Source organism: Myxocyprinus asiaticus, chromosome 48 (assembly GCF_019703515.2).
Source record: "Myxocyprinus asiaticus isolate MX2 ecotype Aquarium Trade chromosome 48, UBuf_Myxa_2, whole genome shotgun sequence".
NCBI lineage: Eukaryota > Metazoa > Chordata > Actinopteri > Cypriniformes > Catostomidae > Myxocyprinus > Myxocyprinus asiaticus.
The window spans coordinates 28,447,320-28,469,971 of record NC_059391.1 but is presented as its reverse complement, the minus strand read 5'-3'; the positions used below and the strand labels follow the sequence as shown (position 1 = coordinate 28,469,971).

The 22,652-nt window shown below is 40.2% G+C and overlaps 1 protein-coding gene and 1 long non-coding RNA gene across 3 annotated transcripts in view; both read left to right on the top strand.

Annotated features, from left to right (window-relative positions):
- The window catches only part of LOC127437139 (uncharacterized), a 222,433-nt gene that overhangs the window by 36,199 nt on the left and 163,582 nt on the right, over positions 1 to 22,652 (top strand). The window lies entirely within an intron of this gene.
- Positions 1 to 22,652, top strand: part of LOC127437109 (fibulin-1-like) — a 64,239-nt gene that overhangs the window by 25,563 nt on the left and 16,024 nt on the right. The window contains exons 15-16 of one of the 2 annotated variants that reach the window (XM_051691783.1): positions 6,369 to 6,514; positions 7,275 to 7,412. In XM_051691783.1, the coding sequence (XP_051547743.1) occupies positions 6,369 to 6,514; positions 7,275 to 7,412 (284 nt within the window). The remainder of the gene's footprint in view (positions 1 to 6,368; positions 6,515 to 7,274; positions 7,413 to 22,652) is intronic. The other variant, XM_051691784.1, reaches the window with a different exon arrangement.

The following is a 22,652-nucleotide window of genomic DNA, read 5'->3' as shown; positions in this document are numbered from 1 at the left end:
TGTGTTGGTGCGTTATCAACACGGCAACTATAAATAATAATTACCAGAGAGTAAAAGAGAACCTTCGCTTGACCAAAAGCATGGTCGTCCAAAAGCGATATTTTTCCCCTTCAAGTCACAAATCGGGATTTGGCGTTTTAGCGTACGTGAGTTTACACAAAATGGATTTTACCTCCTGTGGCGTTTAGAGGGGGGAAATTACCACTTGCCACAAGACCTTAATGCTAGCTTTATAAGGATAATTCGGATATCAGTTTTGTTCATTTACTCACTCATTGGCTGTGTCCAAAATCGTTCACTCATTCACTATTTCCTATACAGTGAATGGCAGTTAGTGCACTATATCTCAGCAGTGAGTGAATGAAAGGAGTGAGTGAATTCGGACGCTGACGTATACACAAAGCGTCAGAACTCTGGGGCTGTCACAGAAACAACATCACATATGAACTTTTAAAATACTTGGGCCTTACTTGTTATTCTTATTAAATAATATATGAATACAATAAATCTTCATTCTGTTTGTCATTTTGAATATATACTGTGTGTTAATATAAAGAGTAAACACATCTGATCAAATAAAGAGTACATTATACATATCTGTATGTTTTGCCTCTCTATATGTTGTTATTTTAATCAAGTAAAGATTTGTCAAAAAGTAATTTAATACATTCAGCATGAAAGAAAACATTGCAGGAGTGAAGGAAGCAGTAAACTCCCAGCTCGTACATCTTCCCCATGGTGGATTGTGGGCAATTAACCGCCCTCGAAGTGTACATCACTCAAAATTATAGTGCATTGTGGGTAATAATGAGTGAACAAAAGTAAGGAAGGAGTGGCTCACTCAGAATTCAGACAATCCTACAAAATGGCAGACACTCAAAATAGTGCACTATATAGTGGATTGGGGGCGGTCACTTTGGAACAATATGAGGGTGAATAAATGATGATAGAATTTAGATTTTTGGTCAAACTAACCCTTCAAAGCTGAAGTGTGTAATTTCTATGCCACTAGCGCCACCAAATGGAATTGCAAATATAAACATTGTTTTCAAAACAGGTCAATACGCCGTCTTACTCGAATCAAACAAACAAATAGTTCCACCCCCAACTCAAGCATTCATATCGTCAGTGTTGTTGTGTGTCATGAGACAGGTTGCTCAAAACAAACAGAACTATCAAACTATAAAACAAATTCTCATAGAGCCACAGTGTTTGCCGTTATCAAGAAAATTACCCTGAATGGCTTACTTATAGTTGTCACTGCATATTTTTTATTTACTATCTTCCCTGAGGTCCACTGATAATGTCAATAAAGTTTTTTGTACCAAAACTGTCAAAGTTTAGTACTAAATGATCATCTTTCACCCTGTCTCTTGCCCTTGGTCTCAAACGCTCGGTTTTGGCACCAGTGTCTCCTTTAAACTTCAACGTAAACGCCCACTGTTCTAATTGGCTAACATCATGCAGCCCCTCAAATTCAGCCATATTTGAAACTCAATCAGAAGAGAATAAACAAACTCTCCACAACATTATAAAACTAAATTTCAGGGTTTACACATAACGCACATCCAACACATTGCATCTAAATATATTAAACTGTTCACTCAAGCTCATCAGCACCATAAATATCAAACAGTCATGACATATGAAATATTCATGAATGAAACTGTTTACTCATGATTTTGCCAAGTGCCAAGTCCAAGAGTTTTAACTGCCTCATTCTTCTTCAATAACAGTTCCTTTGCAACACTTGAATCGTTTTATGACTGGTTCACAAGCAGTCCACACTGATATTCGCACACACACAGTCCATTGCACGATGAACGAGACGCACACACATTGGTGCACTGAGGCGCAGATCGCCAAAAACGCATCCAAACGGTCAAAGATGTCCAGCTAGTGCTTGTTTACATGCACCAACAATTTAAAATAGCTCAGACGGGCACAAGAATAGCAAGCAGAGCAGCTGAATGAAACTGAATGCCATTTCCGTTTCTGAATTGTAACTTGACACCACGTCTTTTAAAAGCGGTGCAATAAGCATGACAATGGTCAAAGACATCTGTGTAATGTATATTATATGCACAAAAAACTTTTAAATAGTCCAGATGGATCTCGTGTCATGTTCAGAAATATTTGGTCACGCTAGGTCTGTCTCTCTCTCTGTTTACAATACGAACTGAACGCCAGTGGGCGGGGCCAAGGGTGCGATGACACATGTTATGGAGCGTGTAAATAGAACTGAGCAATGTGACGTCTCAAACACACCGTTTTCTAAACCTGACATTTCAAACAGGTGGGAACTATAAATACTATTTTTAGACTGGGGAGGAAGTTTTGAGTTCTGAAATGTACAGTATGTTTTTATAGTACAGTTACCTCTTATATGTCTAAATATCAAGGAAAATTAGATTTTCCATTTCACGACCCCTTTAACACCGAAAAAGTTATACATTTCTATGTTAATTAGCAACTTGTTAGTAGCTTGCTGTGTAGCTAACTACTTCAGAACAATAGATTGACTAGTTTATAGTACTAGTTTTCATAAAGTTTTTGATTCAGTTCAATTCTGATACATTTGGTATATTTCAGTTTTAATGTCCATTTTGCTTGCTTATAAAAAAGAAATTCTCTCTAGTTAATGCTGTTTATTACACAAGACCTTCTAATTTGGTACATTATGAACATAAATTTTTTCCCCTCCCATTTTCTCCCCATTGTGGAATGCCTAATTCCCAATGTGCTCTAAGTCCTCGTGGTGGCGTAGTGACTCGCCTCAATCCAGGTGGTGGAGGACGAATCTCAGTTGCCTCTGAGTCTGAGACCGTCAATCCGTGCATCTTATCACGTGGCTTGTTGAGCGTGTTACCGCGGAGACATAGCGTTTGTGGAGGCTTCACGCTATTCTCCGCAGCATCCACGCACAACTCACCACGCACCCCACCGAGAGCGAGAACCACATTATAGCGACCACGAGGAGGTTACCCTATGTGACTCTGCCCTCCCTAGCAACCGGGCCAATTTGGTTGCTTAGGAGACCTGGCTGGAGTCACTCAGCACACCCTGGATTCAAACTTGCGACTCCAGGGGTGGTAGTCAGCGTCAATACTCACTGAGCTACCCAGGCCCCTATGAACATACATTTTAAAAATTTTATCTTTTATAACATAACATTTGATATAAATTTGTTGCATGTTTATTGTTTACATGCTTACAATTTACAAGTATTTACAATGATCTGTAAAACAAGTGCACAAGCAGAACTGTCTCTTTAAGAATAGCGGCAGTTCAGCAAGCATCTCACAGAAGTGTTTTGTTTGAGTGTATATTAATGAGAGTGGAGTTGGTTAAAACTTTTACTCTCAACATGTAGTGAAAATATGGCACTGCAGAACTTCTTTGCCAATATACAGTACAACTTAATCACTGGTGAGTGAAATCGGAAAATTGACCAGCCAGTGGCTAATAACAGACATATTTAGTTGCATATCATGGAATTTGGTTGCAAATGCAAGTGATTTACTCACACTGTCGAGAGTTGCACATAGAGTAAAAGAGTGATCTTGGAATTCTAAGAATCAAAATCAGGATAATTTAAATGAAGATCTTTTAATAAAAAATAAAAAAAATATATATATATATATTTTACCCTGTCCTAGTAGTTTAATAACTTTAAATTATGAGTATCATGTAACTTGGAAAGCTACCATTTCAAAAGTAGCTTCCCCAACACTGACGCAGAGGCCTTTTCGCCTCTGGTCTTTATTTGTGGCATTTGTGTGGCATAGTGAAAGGAGGATTGAGAGTATCTTCCTCTCACTATGCATGTCGTGCACAAGTTGGGTATTAAAAGCAGAAGAACATTTTGTGGCTTTGGCTCAGACCTAAGCAAAACGTGGACACACCCGCTAATTGCTAATTACAGGTCCTTGCCCTTCGATGCCTTGACTTCTTTGTAAGGGGCTTCTCCCCTCACGGAATGAAAAAAAAAAAAAACATCAGTAACCTGATCTGAGCTTTGGGGTTTAGCTGCAGCTCCTGCATTCGATGAAAGAGTGCAGAGGGAGGGATAACTGATCACCGCATGTCTGTAAGTCCTCAGCATTCATTGGCTGAGCGAGGGCCAGTTTATTTGTATGCTAGCCCAAACAGATGCACAGATTTGCAGTCGTGTCTACATTGTTACCCTCGTTTGTAAAAAGTCTTTCAAGTCTTTTGTACTCTTAGCATATGTCAACAATTAAATTGTGTCTAATGAAGTAACAACTTTGTCTCAGACATTCCTCCTAAAACAAAAACAATAAGACATTTGTTGAAGAATTTGCAATATTGCAATATCTGATTTTTGATTGCAGACTTTGGTATCTTGAGCCAAAATCTGAGCCAAATTGTTGAGATTTTTTCTGAAACTCTAGAGGATACACATATGAGATTACTGGGTACTTTCTGGGTACAGGAGAAACATCTGAAGAGACTTAAAGCAAAAGTCTCAATTTGCTCTCCATTTCATCTAATTGCTGCCAAGGAGAAACAATCAAGATATTAAAGCAATGTCATTTGGGATCCAGAGGCGTTCTGATTGCTCAGCTCAATTGCCAAATGCAGCTTTAAATAAAGTCAGTGGAGTTGAGTTGTCTTGTCAGGAAGTCTAGGATTTAGGACCCAAGTGAGATTCTGGAATAAGGAACTGGGAGTCCTCTGCTAAACCACATATTTTTTGGAGAAAATTTTCAATAAATGCTTTGAAAAAAAACTTTCATGCCCAGTATATTTGTGCAAATAATATTTATGTAGTAAAGTTTTCACCCGCCCCGCTGGCTTCTTGGTTTTGTGGTGGTTCTGCTGGAAACCATCCGGTTGTTGGAAACCTTCAACTGTGAAGGAAGATTATTTTTCCCAGTCAACACCAGAGATCATGGCCTGCTTACTCAAGACATCTCACAATGGACCCTACTGTGCCTGGATGGCTTTTGCCTTTTAGCATGCCATCATTGAAATCAGTGCAGAATAGGGGTGTAACGGTTCAAATTTATCACGGTTTTAGGGTCAAAGTTTCGGTACGGTTCGGTATTTGTCATGTTCAGGGGGAAAAAATATTGCAGCCAAATGCAAAGTAAAAATATTCTATTTGGTAACAGACACTTCAAGAGATTTGCCCTCACTACAAATCACCATGGTTTTACTACAGTGAACATAGTTTAAACAATGCATTTGTAGTAAAATCATAGTAACTACAAAATTAACATGGTTACTGTCTTGGTTACTATATGGAAACTACAGTATTACTGTTGTAAAACAATGGCTAATTGTATCAAAACTAAGATTTCTGCTAAAACAAAACATTGTGACAATGGTCCTAGTTATTACAGTCATGGTTACTACAATATTACTATAGTAAAACCATGGTTAATTTTCATAAGGTTCCTTTACATAACAGAAAATGTTCTCTAACTCAACATTTTAACTTAATACCTGCATTATTACGCTACATGCATCAACATAAAGTGTATTTCAAACTCAGCTCAACATATATTCAACATTCAGAAGCTGTACATCACTATAGAAGAAATAAACTTGCTATTAAAATGAATATGAGAACGGATGTCATAACGCGACTCGAGTATTTTAATCATACGTGGAAATCCCACATCTTCATCAACGGATTATGAAGGAACATAACTTTGGCTATGAACACCCCATGCGCATTAGTTCTTGATTCATGTCTGTCCAAGCTTGCCATTTTGCCAACTAATGCATGCGAACTGTGATGTCATCAACTGATTTAACATACTAACAGTTAATAGGACAGCTTCTCTCTGTAGAAAATTGACCCATATGAAACACAGGTGGAGTGTGTCAACAGAGCCATACAGGTGCATTAGCATAGGTTACAACTGCTCATGTCTATTTGCCGCTTTATTTTCTTCGCTAAACATTGTGCTCCAGATGCGTTATTAAACTAGAGATGAACCGCGGAGCAAATGCTTACTGAACCGTGGTTGGCAAACGGTACGGTTCATTTTTTTACAGAGAGTCATTACACCCCTAATACAGAGAGAAATCTAATCCTGGATCATTAACATGTATTCCGAATACTCATTTGGCAGAAGCTGTGTTTTCATCACAAAAGAAACGTACATATTTCTCAGGATAAAGGTCAGCCCTACTGGAAAAAAAACTGCTTAAACCAGCCTAAAGTGGTTAGCTGGTCTTCTAGCTTGTTCAGGCTACTTAGAGTGGTCTGTTTTGATGGTTTTAAAGGGGTTTTGGGCACTTGTGAGCTGGTCAGGCTGAGAGCCAGCAAACTGATTTCGACTGGTTTTTGCTTGGCTGGTACTGTATCAGATGTGTGTTCCCTTTTCTTCCAGCAGGCCAAGGGTCGACCGTGCAGATATCATTCGTTGTGTGAAGTCCTGCCAACCCAATGACATTTCTTGCGTACTCAATCCCATCCTCTCCATTTCCCACACGGCCATCTCGCTCCCCACCTTCAGAGAATTCACCAAACCAGAAGGTATTAGCCATGTTTTCCATATTAATCTCCTATTTTGCCTTTGTCCTCATTCAATTATTGTATTGTATCAGTCTAGAAATATACTTTACTCAAGTACACAAACACAGGAAGAAATACTTGGGCACCTCAATGGGATTGCAATGTAAAAGGAACAACTGAAAATACATTACTTGTGCTCTTGTGCTGCTGTGGCAGTAAAAAAAAAACTCAGTTTTCAAGGGGGTGATAAAGATATCTTCAAATGTTTGAGCCACTAATCTGAACTTATCATTATTCAGGTAGCTATAAACTATAAACACATCAACTTGAGTTAACTTGCGGAGCAACTGTCGCTCTGCCATGACAGTTGTAAGTTGACCTGATAGAGAAAACTGACCATAGAAGAAGAGTTTCCGTTAATACTTGCATTGCAATATGAATTACAGTTCGACACATTTTGGAACAACACCACATGAAATCGAGCTTGCGTGAATTGCGTAGAGTATTTAACACACTTAATTAATTGGACAAGAATTCTCGTCTGTGTTTGCGTAATTGTGATGAGTATGTATCTAGCCTAAGAGGCTAAACATCGATTTACATTATACTGATTAGAGTCTATCCAAGTAGACAAAATAATGACAATTGCTGAGCCAAACATTGGGCCTCAATTTTGATGTTTCTTTGATTGCAGCACCTCAGAACCATACAGTGCTCTCTTAATAAATATATTCTAATAAAATTTGGCTTTTCCCCAAATCAAAGTTTTTTTCGTCAACAGAAATCGTATTCCTGAGATCCCCGACTCCTTCACACTTCCCTCACATGGACTCGCCAGAGATCGTCTATGACATTCTAGAAGGAAACATCCAGAACTCCTTCGACATCGTCAAGCGTCTCGAACATGGCATGATCGTGGGTGAGTGTCACTTTGGCATCTGGCTAACAATGCCACAGCAAAACCTAAGACATCCCTCTCTGGAAATTAAATTGGCATCAAGTGGTTTTCTGACCAAATTTCCCATTACGAAAGATTCTCCTCATTCTTTTTTCTTTAAACAAACCAAATGCACATGTTTTTCTTTGCGGGAGAAGAGAGGGGGACATTAGCGGTAAGCATGAATCTACCAGGAGAAACGTATTCAATCTAACTCATTCCGACAGTGTGATTCCTATCTGGTTGGGCTGATGATAGCCCTGTAGAGTCAACAGCATCTTTTGTGGCCTTCTCAGACTCTTTTGAAGGCAGTTGTCCATGTTTTGTTCATCCCTTTTTGAGGAATGAGGCGGTGTTTTTCCTTCACTGAGCATGTGGACTGGTTTCCCACTTTTGTAGCATAACTGACTTTAATTTGTCTGCTCACTCTGTTTTTCCAGGACACTTTGAAAAGTTCACAAAGAGGTTTTTTGGTGTCCAGATGGTTATTGTTGGTGTGCTTTCACACTAAGTTTATTGGGAAGGGTAACCATGGTCAGTTTAGAAAAGTCAATGCGGCTGAGACTGATGCGAAACACACACTCTTTTGACATTCCCTGACCAAATGAAATTCACACATGGATCATATAAGCTGAAGTGGTGGCTATAACTTTGAGAATAATAATAATAAAAAATAAATATATAAAAAAATAAATGTTCCAAAACCTCTAAAACATTTCTAAGGTGAGCACCACATGACAGGGATTTATCAAAATCAAAAACTCTAAGTATTAATCTGTAGTGCAAAATTCATCCTGCACTATTTGTGCATTATACCTTACATATTGTGGCTTTTGGAGGAGAGGTGTGATACATCTTTTCAAAGCAATCAGACAGATGATAAAATGGGAAAAAACTTGCAATGAAGGAAGAACCTGAGCCATATCTAGGGACCAGAATATCATAGAGACTTGGGGGTGGACACTTTTTTTAGGGCAATTAAGCAATCTCCTAGCAACCACCCAGAACACCCTAGCAACCTCACAGCCATGCTCTGTAAACCATCAAAACAAACATGCAACACAAAAACAATCACTCAGAACACTTTAGCAAACACAAAACCATGGCCTGGTAATCTAACCCACTAAGAACACCTTAGGAATCGCATAGCAACAAAAACAACCACTCAGAACACCTTGACAGCCACAATGCCATGCCCTCATAACCTCTCAAAACACCCTAGCAACATGCAAACAACCACTCAGAACACCTTAGCAACCACATATCAACCAAAACGACCACTCAGAACACATTGACATTCAGAAAGCCACGCCCTGGTAACCACTCAGAACACCCTAGCAATCACATAGCAACATGAAAACAACCTATAAGAAATCCTTAACAACCACACAGACAGACCTTGGTAACCACTCAGAACAGCTTAGCAACCACAAAGCAAAACAAACAACCACTCAGAACACCTTGACAACCACAAATTAAAAACCTGGTAATCACTCAGAGCACTCTAGCAACCACATAACAATATACAAACAACCTCTAAGAACTCCTTAGCAACCACACAGCCACACCATGGTAACCACTCAGGTCATCTTGACAACCACAAAGTAATGGCCCCCCTTACAAAAAATCTAGAGTTTTGGCAAACTAGCAACAAACTTGCCACAAATTTATCACAAATTTGCTACTCATTATTTTCACATGCAAATGAGCTTGTGATTCACCTTAAATGTTTGACATAACTTTGCAGCTCTTCATTGTTATTGGTGAACCTGCAGCAAACCTTTGGCAATAATGGACAATTTACCGCAAATTTGCCGCAAAGCTCATTTGCATGTGAAAATGATCAGTGGCAAATTTGCGGCAAGTTTACGGCAACACTCGATTTTTGTAAGGGTGGTAACCACTATGAACACCCTGGCAACCACATAGCAAAATGCAAACAATGACTTAGAACTCCTTAGCAACCACATAGCCGCACCATGGTAACCACTCAGAACACTTTAGCAACCACATAGCAACACACACACCCACTCAGAACACTTTGACATCACAAAGCCACTCCCTGGCAACCACTTAGAACACTCTAGCAACCACAAAGCACCATGCAAACAACCCCTAAGAACAACTTAGAAACCACAAAGCCATGCCCTGGCAACCATTCAGAACACCCTAGCAACCACATAGGAACACAAACAACCACACAGAACACCTTTATAATCATAAATGCATGTCCTCGTAACCACTCAGAACAACCTAGCAACCACACAGCCACATGTTAGAAACCACAAAGAACAGCCTAGCAACAACATTGCAACCCACAAACAACAATTTACAACACCTTAACAACCAGGTAGTCACACCATGGAAACCACCCAGAACACCTTAGCAACACAAACAACCACTCAGAACACCTTGACGACCATAAAGCCATGCTCCGGTAACCACTCAGAACACCCTAGCAACTACACAGCCACACCTTGTCACGGTCCTGTCACTCTGCCAGTCTGGGTTTTTGTCTGACAGGACCGTGGCATCATTTGCCTATTTTAGTCTCCTAGTGTTTGCTGTCCAGTGCCAGTTCGTCTTGTTTGCAGTCATGTTTTCCAGTTGGTCCTGTGTGTTTTTTTGTTTATCCCAGTCAGTCTGTCGGTTGGTCTAGCTTCCTGTCCTGTTCATCCCTACCCAGTCCGGTCGGTCCTGTTCACTGCTGCCTTCTGCCCCAGCCCTGGACTACCTTTTTTCCCCTACGGGGTAGTTTCCTCTGTCATTCTCTGTATTCCTGACATTACGAACTGGCCAAGACGGACCCAACGGAGATTTTTTTTCAACTGGCCATCAGTGCGCAGTTCTGGATAAGCAGCTTTACGGGCTACGGTAGGATGATAAGTCTGTGTGGGGGTATGCCCTTGAATTTTTAGCATTGTCCTCAGGTCTGGGATACGATCAGACCTACGATCCGAGTGCCAGCATCCTCGGTCATGACAGCCGCACCCACAGCAGTGCTCCCAGCCGCCTAGAAGAGGAGGAGGAGAAGGACACCTGTTCCCCAGTCACTGCCAGCGCTCCGGGCCATGGAGACCATTCTCCAATCGCTGGCAGCGACTGGGGAATGGCCTCTGTGGCCGGGAGCGCTGGCAGCGATTGGAGAATGGTCTCCATGGCCCGGAGGTCGTTCCCCAGTCACTGCCAGCGCTCCCGGCCATGCAGGCTGTTCCCCTGTCACTGTCAGTGCCCCTGGCCACGGAGGCTGTTCCCCTGTCACTGTCTGTGCACACAGCCATGGAGGCTGTTCCTCTGCCACTGCCAGTGCCCACAGAGGTCATTCCCCTTTCACTGCCTGTGCTCACAGCCACCTAGACTGTTCCCCCGTCACTGCCAATGCTCACGACCAAGGAGACCGTTTCCCAGTCTCTGCTGGTGTTCACGGCCACGGAGGCTGTTCCCCTGCCACTGCCAGTGCCCACGACCATGGAGGTCATTCCCTTGTCACTGCCTGTGCTCACAGCCATGAAGGCTTTTTCCTGTTACTGCCAGTGCCCATGACCACAGAAGTCATTCCCCTTTCACTGCCTGTGCTCACAGCCATCTAGACTGTTCCCCTGTCACTGCCAATTCTCACGACCAAGGAGACCGTTTCCCAGTCTCTGCCGGTGTTCACAGCTATGGGAGGCCATTCCCCTGTCATGGACAGTGCTCAAGCCTTTCACAGCTCCGCTCCCTGAGCCATTCCCTCCCGACCCCTGTCCAGTCGCCGCTGCCCAGTTCTCTGACCCCTGTCCAGCGGCCACTGCCCAGTACTCTGACCCTTCTGCCCGGAGGCTGCCTCCCAGACCACCAGACCCTACCTCTGCCCTGAGGTCTCCTACTAGGCCGCCAGACCCAGCCTCTGCCCTGAGGCCTCCTCCCAGGCCACCAGACCCCATCTTTGTCCTGAGGCCTCCTACCAGGTTGATGTTGCCATTTTGGGACACCGGGAGGTACCTCGTGTTGCCTCACTTTGTACGCTCAGGTTCCGTTTAGTGTGAGAATGCATGGCATTGCTTTGTTTGGCATTGCTACACATTCTCTTGTCTTGTTTGTCGGTTGGCATGGCCATTTATTGTCTTGGCGATGTGCGCTCATGCCATTCGGGTGTTTTGTTGTCTTGTGAGAGCACGTGGCTTTGTTTTGTTTCTGTATCACCGCATGTCTCTCTGTCTTACGTCATACCCCGCCTCCTTGTTTGCCCATTATTAGTTTATTAGTCACACCTGCCCTGTCTTGTTAACCTGTTTGATTTCTCTCCCTATTTTAGTCTCCTAGTGTTTGCTGTCCAGTGCCAGTTAGTCTTGTTTCCAGTCTTGTGTGTTCAGTCGCTCCTGTGTGTTTGTTTGTTTATTCCAGTCAGTCTGTCGGTCAGTCTAGCTTTCTGTCCTGTTCATCCCTACCCGGTCTGGTCGGTCCTGTTCCCGCTGCCTTCTGCCCCAGCCCTGGATTACCTTTTTCCCCCTACAGGGTAGTTTATGTTTGTTTTTTGTTTTAATAAATTCCCTGTTTTTCAATTCTGGGTCCTGAGCCTCTGTCATTCTCTGCATTCCTGACACACCTTGGAACCCACAAAGAACAACCTAACAAGAACATTGCAACAGACAAACAACAATTTAGAACACATTAAAACCCCAGAACACCTTAGCAACCACATACTGCAGGTATGTTATGAAAATCAAGCTTACATTTGCTTTAAGTACTTTTATTCAGGGACTAAAAATGGTACAAAGAACGAAAACCGAAAACTGGAACAAAGTGATTTTCAATTGTTCCAGAGTGAAAACTTTATTTTTAAACACTGGAAACCAGTTTTAACCGATTTATTTTGTTCCAATTTTTTTTTCATGAAACCAAATGCCAAAGGGTTATCACAGTACATTTTTGGAACTACATCGCTTCATGTTGCCCGAAAAAAATGAAACATGTGATTTGATCCTGAAGGAAACTGCTGCATTACACATTTATTTGCCTAATTGCCCTTTGTGGATGTTGTATTCTCTGAATGAAGACCTTTTTTAACAACTATGTGTAAATACTACATACAGTATACATGCACGGCTAATCCAGATACAAGGAAAATATTATTAGAGGTAAAAAGTACATTTCTCTGTTGTTTCCAGTTAGATATGATGATTAAATACAGATTTGAGGCTGCCGGGTTTTGACTCAGAAGCAGATCTGTAAATCAAATTATATTTAACTGTTAATTAACTGCTTGTTATGATTTCTATGCCGATAAATCCACCACACAGGAAAAAATGTAAGTGCTTATTTTCGCTTATTTTGGAGAGGCAAGTGGCTTATTTTGGACTTGGTTTTCCAGACCATGATGCTTGTTTCTCTTGAGAGTTATTTCACCCACCCCTTAGCGCAGAGTACTGTCATTTTAAAAAGAACGTTATTAACCGATCTTTTATTTTGTTCTAACAGGTAACCTTTTGGAAAGGAGGCTACTGAACTTCTGAACTGGATTGAAAAATACAGTTTTTGCTCAGAACGAACCAAAATGAAAAACATTTCGTTTTTAGTCCCTGCTTTCATTTACTTTACAATAGGATTTGAACGTTAAAGATCTGTGCAACTAAGTTGAAAGCCATTGTAATGAAATCCTGAAGTGTGTAATGACCATCTTTGTATGAGCAGACCTCATGGGTAGTTCCACTTTCTAACCCAGAGAATAGACTTCCTAAATCACCATAACACAAAAGACCCAAAAACAGCCGGCAATAATGCAGACAGCAGACACTTGTGGTTGTGTGGATTCCTGGCATGATGTCATGAAGTCTGTGTGCATGTGTGTTTGTCAGGCCTGGCACCAAGGCCATTTGTGAGGGTACCACATGAAAGCATATCCTCTTCTCAATGCAAGGAGCAACCACTTTCATGAAATCTAATGTTCTTATGGAGTCGTTTCACTCACACAAATGCTCTGTTTCAAAACCTAGTGAGCTGCATTTTTAAAGCATCACTGTTCCAAAAGGAAGGCTACTTAATTACAATGCCTAATAAGTTACCTATCCAAATGTTTTTTCATAATTTCATAATTTTCTTTCTCAGTATTTTTGTCTTGTTTTCCAGAAAAAAAGGGAACACAAACAAAATACATTTTAAAAACATCCAAAAACTAAGACTATTCAAAATGGTTAAGAAAAGTAAATTTGATTCAAAGGGGAAAAGGGAGGAAAATAATGATTTTAATTACTTCCAAATCTTTGTGTTTGCTGTATTTTTATGTTTATTACAATATTGCTTCATTAGCAAGTTGCATCTCTATAGAGTGCAACAGTGTCCGTCCATTTTTTTTGGCCGTCTTGGTTCCAGAAGTATTTTCCCATATAATCCTTCGTAAAAGAGATAAGCCATGAACCAAACCAGCCAAAACCAAAAAACAAAGGTACAAGACTGTGTACTTCTGAATGACGTAATCAGTATTAAACTATTGATTTAAAGTTGTTAATTCTAAGTATATAAACAAGCGATTTTTAATGCAAAATATTCAGATATATTGCAAATATCAAAACAGTTTAAGAGTGCTGGGACAGCGACTCATTTGCGTCATTCACGGTGAGTCATGGGAGTGGGCGGTCGCTGCAGAGCTCTTTTGATGTGCTTTGTTGGCTACAATTCTCTGAGTGGTTGATCTTTCTCTTCAGAATCATGGGTAGTGCAGTTCCTCACCAGGAATTCTGCAAAGAAACACAACTTTTTAAAAATGAAAATGAAATAACGTGGACTGATGGCTTCAACAACAGAAGCATATACCATCGATAAACACCCTCAGAGCTCACAGTAGGTCTGTTTTTAAAGGTTTATAAGTTATCGTTAAATATAAATTCCCCTATGGAGAAAATGAATGGTATATTTTACTTACGGGACCAGACTGTTTTGCTCTATTGTTAAATGCGAATCAAGTCTCTCATGCTGTTTGTGTGACTTCCAATTTTCTGGTTATGTAGAATTTTCTAAAGCATTCACTTCTGATGTTCCATGATGGTTCGGATGCACTACGCAGACAGTGAAGCAGTTTACTCGGTTTTGAAACAAAACTATAATCTACAAGGGCCTTGGTTCGGGGCCCCACAATACCCTGTTTGTCCCATCTAGTGGCCTCATATCGTGATCAGAAGCTGCTTCAATTAGAACTCAACGGTGGTCTTATGGTCGTCTCAGCATGGGCAGACAGGGCATGAGTCAGACCACGGCTGTGTTTCGAGGACAGCTGGTGTAGATAAATCATGAATGTACAGAACGCAAATGAGTGCAGTGGGTCTTCCATCGCATCTCCCTCAGGCGCTTGGATTAGAATAAAAAGGCTTAATTTGATTTATGACACATGTCACTGTTAAAACAATGTTTGTTGATGCTGTGGTGTGTCTGAGCAACATGGAGACTGTCCAAACAGATCATTGTACGAATCCATTAACCACAATACATCACCACATTTCATTCACTAAAACTTTTATAAATTATACAAGGAAATATTTTCAGATATGGAATTTTTCAAGCATATCGCAAGACCTTTTTACATGTAATCACATGCAGGTTATGAATTGGGGCCTAGATATCTATAATTCGGTTTTCACTAGTTAAAATGCTAATTCTTCATGTAAACAAAGGAGTTTCTACTAGTAAAAATGCTCATTTTTGATATTAGTAATTAGGTTTTCAATTGTAAAAATGTTAATTTTTGATATACTGTATAAAAAGCACAAAGATCTGTCATTTACTCATGTTCAGAACGCAATAATTGTATTACTAATTTTATAATTCGATTTTAATAATTTGTAATTAATAATAACTTATTTTCCAGTAAAAACTTCTACATAAAAAAACAAAAAAAAAAATAAAAAAAAAACATTTATGCTTATAATGAAACTATTTGCCAGTGGGGTTAAAATTAATAATAAAAAAAAAAAAATAAAATAAAAAAAAGCTTGATTCTGGGGGCAAACAAGTTTATTTTTCTTACTCCATTGGCAAGTAGTTTTGTCTTCTAATAAGCATAAACTGTACCAAATTTTGTTAGATTTCTCTGAAAAAAAAAAAGACTTAATATCTATTGCCATTTTTCTTCTCAAGTAATTATTACTTGTTTTAAGGATGTTATGATTTTTTGCAGTTTGATATCAACAATTAGTAAAAATGTTAGTTTTTGATGTCAGTAAAAAAAAAAATTCAACATGTTAGATTTGGCATTTCGGATATCTGGAAATGGTTTTCAGACATGAATAAATGAAGATATTGTAACTCAGGTGTTCTCAACGTGGCAGTACCGCCCCCCAGTGTTTGTTCAAAGGATGCCAAGGGGCACTGAGAGCAATTTAGCAGAGAGGGGGGTGGTAGGTTACAAATGGGGGGCGTTTATCGTCATGTTAATCAAACCTATTGTCAAGTTCCTGTTTGCATTAAAATGTTAATTTAGACTCCATTATATGGGTTAGTATGCATTTATACCATGGTTCATCTGATTCTGAAGTCTAACAACGCATCTGAAGTATTTGGTTTAGCAGCGTCAAATATACAGGTGAAGTCACAACTTCGAGTAATCACCCGTATGGCTTTGTAGATGGATACGGCTCAATGGACAGAGCAGCGCGAGCGCAAAGCAGGTGCGTTTTAAACTCTTAAACGTGCACCTCTAATTACTGCAGCGCTGGGAGAATCAGTGAGAAGCAAGGCGCGAGACGCGGAAACTCAGCACAGGATTCTACATCACCACCCTTGAATTTACTAGAGTAACACTGACTTTAGGCAGAAATAGATTCATAATACATATTATCATATCACTACTTCAGCTCTATTAAATTTGTCATAGGCTACATTAGGGGAGTGAGGGAATATAATACATTTTTGTTACAACTTTTAAATGTTTATATTTTGTATTTATTGTTTGTACATGTGTTTAGAGTAGGCCCACTATTTGTAATTACAAAAATGCCATAATTTACATCTAACCATAGTAGTGACGAAGATACATGCTTCCATGTGCTTACTATGGTCTTGTTACAAATACCACTGTTAAAACTATAAAAAAAATAAAATAAAAAAATAAATAAATACATATACATTTTCGTAAGGGTAAATAAAAAATATTTTTTTTTTTTTTAGATGAACTAGACATGTGTAAATCCTAAAAAAATAGGCTAAAATATTTGTTTGAGTGTAAAAAAATATAACTGATTTTGTTTGCCTTCAGAAATGCCAAGAGATGACTCATTTGAATCAATAAGAACCTGATGAACATTGCAACTAGTGAAAACCAAATTAAAATTAAAGATATAAATCACATAATTTTTACTAGTTGTTATTCCATTGCTAGTAATGGAATGGGCATTTGCACTAATAACAATGTAATTATTAATATAAAACATTATCAAGAATTTAGTAAAATAAAGGGTTAACAGTCTGTGTACCTTCGGATAATTCGTTTTCTCATTTTTGTTTTAAAACGACATAAGCAATAAACCATTCATTTATCACATTTCCGATATCTCTCTTTATCACATCACAACAATTAATGTTGTATCTGCTTGTTTTTCTAATGTAAAAAGAAATAGCCAAAAAACAAGAAAACAAGTTTTTCATTCGTGCATATAAACCGAGATTATAACTTGAATATTTGTTCTGCAAATTTGGGCGGGCCTGACATTCCTGTTTCCACTGATTGGTCAACACACACCATCATCTGTTCTTCCTCAACCCTGTTCGTAGAATAAGAGTTCACCAAGTTCAAGATTGTTTTTGCTGATAGATTTGAATCATTTTAATGAAGTACATTAATATTTCTTCTGCATGACTGCTGCATGTTTATTGCAATCTCTTCAAGTAATGGACACCTGGATATGACAACCATTGAATGCACTAACTCGCTTTTGTTGCAGCGGGATGGGGTGGCAGTGCTTTTTTATTTTTAAAAGGAAAATTATGAATTGGGATGCTGTGCATAGACCTAACTGTAACTAATTAGACTTTGTTATCAGCACATTATTGTTGTATTATTAATGATAATCAAGCCAATAATTGCAGGGGAAACATAAGGGGAAATATAGATGTTTACTGGATGTGAATAAGCCTTGCAGGATATCATCCTGGTTTTGAGGAGTATTAAGGACACAAAATGACCATAGGACTTATTTTGAGGGAAGGGGCTCAGCCCTTATTTTTCATGTATTATTATTTATTTCATTCTCTCATTGATCATCAGTTTTATTAAACTTTTTTTGTATCAAAAAGGTAGATGTATTAAGCCTACACCAAAAGTGTATTAAAAGTGTTTCCCGTTAATCCAACCTGGTCTTAGAGAATCGCATTGCTGGTAGGCTACATCAAGCCATGGAGTATAGGCCTAATATTAATAAACCACAATCAAACTGTGGCTAGAAGACCCTTACTTATGTACAACATATTTTTTACTTAATTCCCATTAAGGTTTAAACACATTCACTGTCCATAAATAATATTTTATTGCGTAATGGTTGATTGCATATAGTAAAGGTAACGTCTTGTCTGAATGCAGATCATATAGTCCAGATGTGAAAGAGAGACAACTGCATAATAGATAAACGTGTCATTTTATTCAATTAGTTCATGGTTAGTTGTTGTGTCTTAAAAATAAAATGAAAAATATTTGTAGCCATTAAAAATGTAAGGTTCATTCTGTTCTGTTTAACACATATCCTACTGTATATTGTGGCAGGGTGAGCAAGAGACAGACACAGTGGGTGTGGCGTCAAGCCTCGGAGAGGCATTATTGGAAACAATAATACATTTAAGTGTCCAAAAGCGGTAATAAAGTGTCCAAGGGGGAATAGTGTTCATAATAAAAGGGGGAATCTGGCATCCCCGCAGTGAATTGGGCTCCGTGAAAGGGGCGGGGTAGTGTCCATAGGATAGCCCAGGCATGGGCTGGGTCAGTCGGCTGCTCACACTCCCCTCCAAAGTCCACAGCACGTGGGGCGGCAGCGTCACTGGCGGCCTGTCTTCCCAGGCCCATGGCAAGCATTAGGGGGAGGCGGCCTGGCATCTAGCCTGTTGGTGGCAACGTGAGCAGTTCACCCCCGGCGACTCATTACAATGTCCGGGGGTCCGAAGAACGGGTCCAGCAGCGCGTCCATTCGTCCGATCCCTCCCAGCTCTGGTCCTGGCCGTGCGAGGATGCCGGTGTGTGCACACATGGAGATTTGAAGCCGGCTCCCCGAGAAGAGGTGCACACTGCATTTTAAAGACAGCGGTGATGAAGCATTATCCCCATCAGGTGTGCTTCATTCACCGCTGACTAAACGAGGCTTATTAATTATGCACCTCTTCTCGCTCTCCTGCCCAACTCCCGTTGTGAGCCTGGCTGAAGGGCGGCCCTAAGAGGCGGGGCGATGATGACAAGCCAGAGGGGCGGATCATTCTGCCATATCTCCCCCCCCCAAGCGTCACCCCGCCGGCACCTCCACCCACGCTCACATCCAATCATGGAATCCAGAGCCGGAGGTGCACACTCTTTAGCCGCCCAGACGGGAATGCTACTTCCTCAACCAGGCCCTACGGTTGGAGTGGACATAAGGGGAATACCTCTCCAGGCCAACACCTCCTCTCACTCACACCCAGGTGGGAACAGAGAAAAAACACGAATTAATATAACAATCTCAGCCAGCTACAGCGTAAATGCTTATTAAGTGCCACTTACCCTTTGCTGCAGCTGGGAGGCCGTCCTCGTGTTTTCTCCGTCCCACTCCAGGCTTTCCATCGAATTGGCGAATGAGAGGAAGAGTGACGTAACTGTTCTTACACAACAACGTTTTCAACTAAAACAGTTGTTGGGGCAGCGGTGCCCAACTGTGCCATCTTTGCCCACAAAAGTGCCTGCATTCTCCACCACTGTGGCAGGGTGAGCAAGAGACAGACACAATGGGTGTGGCATCAAGCCTCGGAGAGGCATTTATTGGAAACAATAATAAACGTAAGTGTCCAAAAGGGGTAATAAAGTGTCCAAGGGGGAATAGTGTTCAATAATAAAAGGGGGAATCTGGCATCCACTCAGTGAATGTGGCTCCGTGAAAGGGGCGGGGTAGTGTCCATAGGATAGCCCAGGCATGGGCTGGGTCAGTCAGCCACTCACGCTCCCCTCCAAAGTCCGTGGCGGCGTCACTGGCGGCCTGTCTTCCCAGGCCCGCGGCAAGTGTGAAGGGAAGGCGGCCCGGCATCTAGCCCGTCGGCGGCAACGTGAGCAGTTCACCCCCGGCGAATCATTACAACGTCCGGGGGTCCAAAGAATGGGTCCGGCAGCGCATCCACTCGTCCGATCCCTCCCAGCTCTGGTCCTGGGCGTGCGAGGATGCCAGTGTGTGCACACATGGAGATTTGAAGCTCCCCGAGAAGAGGTGCGCACTGCGTTTTAAAGACAGCGGTGATGAAGCATTATCCCCATCAGGTTTGCTTCATTCACCGCTGACTAAACGAGGCTTATTAATTATGCACCTCTTCTCGCTCTCCCGCCCAACTCCCATCATAAGCCTGGCTGAAGGGCAGCCCTAAGAGGCGGGGTGACGATGACGAGCCATAGGGGCGGATCATTCCGCCACAATATGGACACTAATTTACACCTCCACCGATATTTCACTTTTAAAAAGATATACAGATAGACATGTTGGGCAAAATAAAGTCCCTAAAAATGGAAAACTTTTTATGTGTTTTGACTGTTCGCTTACATGACAACGGTGTTTTGGGGCCTGAAAACGCAAACTTGAAAACGGGTTTCAAAGAGCAAGTTTTTGAAAACGATGCCGTTATCGTCTCCGTGTAAATATACAAAAATGTGAATTTGTGAAAACGACACGCGTGCACACGCGTATTACCAGTTCAGTCTATAGGCATGTGCGCGAGTACTTTAAAACAGCGCGTGAGACATTCAAAACTACAATGGCAGACTACAGGACTGTGTTTGTGCTGCTCAAGATTTTGAGTTTATTGATGCTTCTCCAGCAAAGTGTAGATTTACTGCATCACTACTACGACCAGCGATCACTATCTTCATTGTTTGTATTCACCGCTCTGTGGAAGAATGCTTATGTGCGCGGGCGCGTAGTGTTTCTTCACAAAGTGACATTGCCAACTACTGGCCTGGCTTGCATAATACAGTGCTTTTAGTCGTTTTCGTGGATCCGTGTGAACGAGGATTGTTTTGACAACGTTGTCGTCTGTACACGAAACTTTTCAAAAACGCAAAGGAAAAGTGTCTCCATTTTTAGTACATCGTTGTCCTGTAAACATACCCTGAGTATAGCCATGGCAATGTGCGCACCTGAAACTGCAACGCGAGCAAAACAAAAAAAAAAATTGTCCTCAATGTAGGCTACGCGATAAACTTGCGGTGATTTTGCGCTCGCCATGTCCCGTGTGAAAAGGCTTTTGAAGAAAAGGAATGAAGAAGGACCGATGACATTGCACGTTTAACCAATCAGAAGAAATCGGCGTGTCACGTTATCCACTTGTGCAAATCAAATAATAAGATTGTATAATTATTTTAAGCACTTGAATGAAAATACGAGAAATCAAGCTGAATTCCTTTGTTTCTTTTTCTTATGTGAAACGAAAAAATTTAAAATAAAGTGTTTTCTCAATTTTGGTCATTTTTGTTTTCCTAGATGAAAAATGAGTAAACGGTCGGTTTATTGGTTAAGTTTTGATGACAAAAATGAAAAAAAAAACAAATTATTCGAAGGTACACGGACCATTAACGTTTTAACTATTAAAAACCGAATTAATTTTCACTAGTAGTGACTCCATTGTTGACACCAAGAATAAGCATTTAATAAGCAATATATTGATGTCTTAAATTATTATATAGATAATATACTGTTATTAAATGTCAAAAGGGCTTGCAATAGTAAAATTCTAAGGTTCAGTGTTTGAGAAACATTAACTTTAAGCAAAAAGCTACTCATAATTTAAAGCAGGTAAAGTTTTGATAGGAGAAGACCTCAATGGTGGAGTTCCTAGTTATTAGGAGCAGTTATCGTTTCTCATCTGTCATCAACATGTTATCCTCAGCAGTTACGACTGAGTGAAAACAATCGTTCGAGCAAAACCAAGTAAAGCTGTGTCTATAGTGACCAAACCAATGCATCAAAATAGCACCGTGCTTGTTTTTAACACCGTTCCAGGTTGGCTGACTCAAAGTGGTGGCTCATTTTCACAAAGTCAACATTTCACAAAGAGATGCGGGCAGAATTACAGTCTTCGTGGAGACTTTGAGTGATCTGGGAAACCCTCAAGGGGGAATTCACAAAGAATGAATTGCTCGCTGATGACCTTGTTTATTTGCACACACTGTCTGCATTGTTTAATAATGTAATGTTAAAGAAATACTGTTACCATGATTGACAGACTTTCCATGTTAAACTGATAGTTCACCCAGAAATGAAAATTCTCTCATCATTTACTCACCCTCATGCCATCCCATCCCAGTGTATGTAACTGTTCCTGGCAAATAACACTTTTGTGAAAAAATACACAATCTATAATCTTAATTTACATAGAAAGGAGGTGTGTTTGCTCTGAAAAGAATAACAGTGAGTGTTTACATGCATAGCAATATGCTGATAACTATCAGCTTATTCTCTGCTTACAACGTCAAAATGTAAACATACGCACAATGAAGTCGTTAAGAACATCAGTAAAGGTGTTTTTATGTAATGCGAAATTGGGGTAATTGGTAAAAACGTATATGTGCCGATCAGTTTTTCTTTTCAGTAATATTTTTTCAATAATAATAATAATTCTCAACATCCTTAAAACAAGAAAAAAATTACTTGAGAAACAAAATGACAGAAGATATTAGGTCGTGTTTTCAGAGAAATCTACTCAAATTTGGTGAATTTTGGAAAAAACTATTTGCCAATTTTTTTTTTCTTTCCCCATTGGCGAATAGTTTTTTTTTCCTGTAAGCATAAATATGACTACATTTTCTTAGATTTCTCTGAAAACAAGACAAAATATTGAGTCATTTTGCTTCTCAAGTAAATTTATCATGTTTTAAGAATGTTTCGATAAAAGAAAATAATTTTTTTTGCAGTGTTGTCAACTTATTGAGTATAATTGGTGAAAGGTTGTGCATGTAAATGCTCTCAATGACTTAATTTAAATATGCATGTTGCAACGTATAAAGAGTGTAGATATCACACAGTTAAACTGGACTGCGATGGT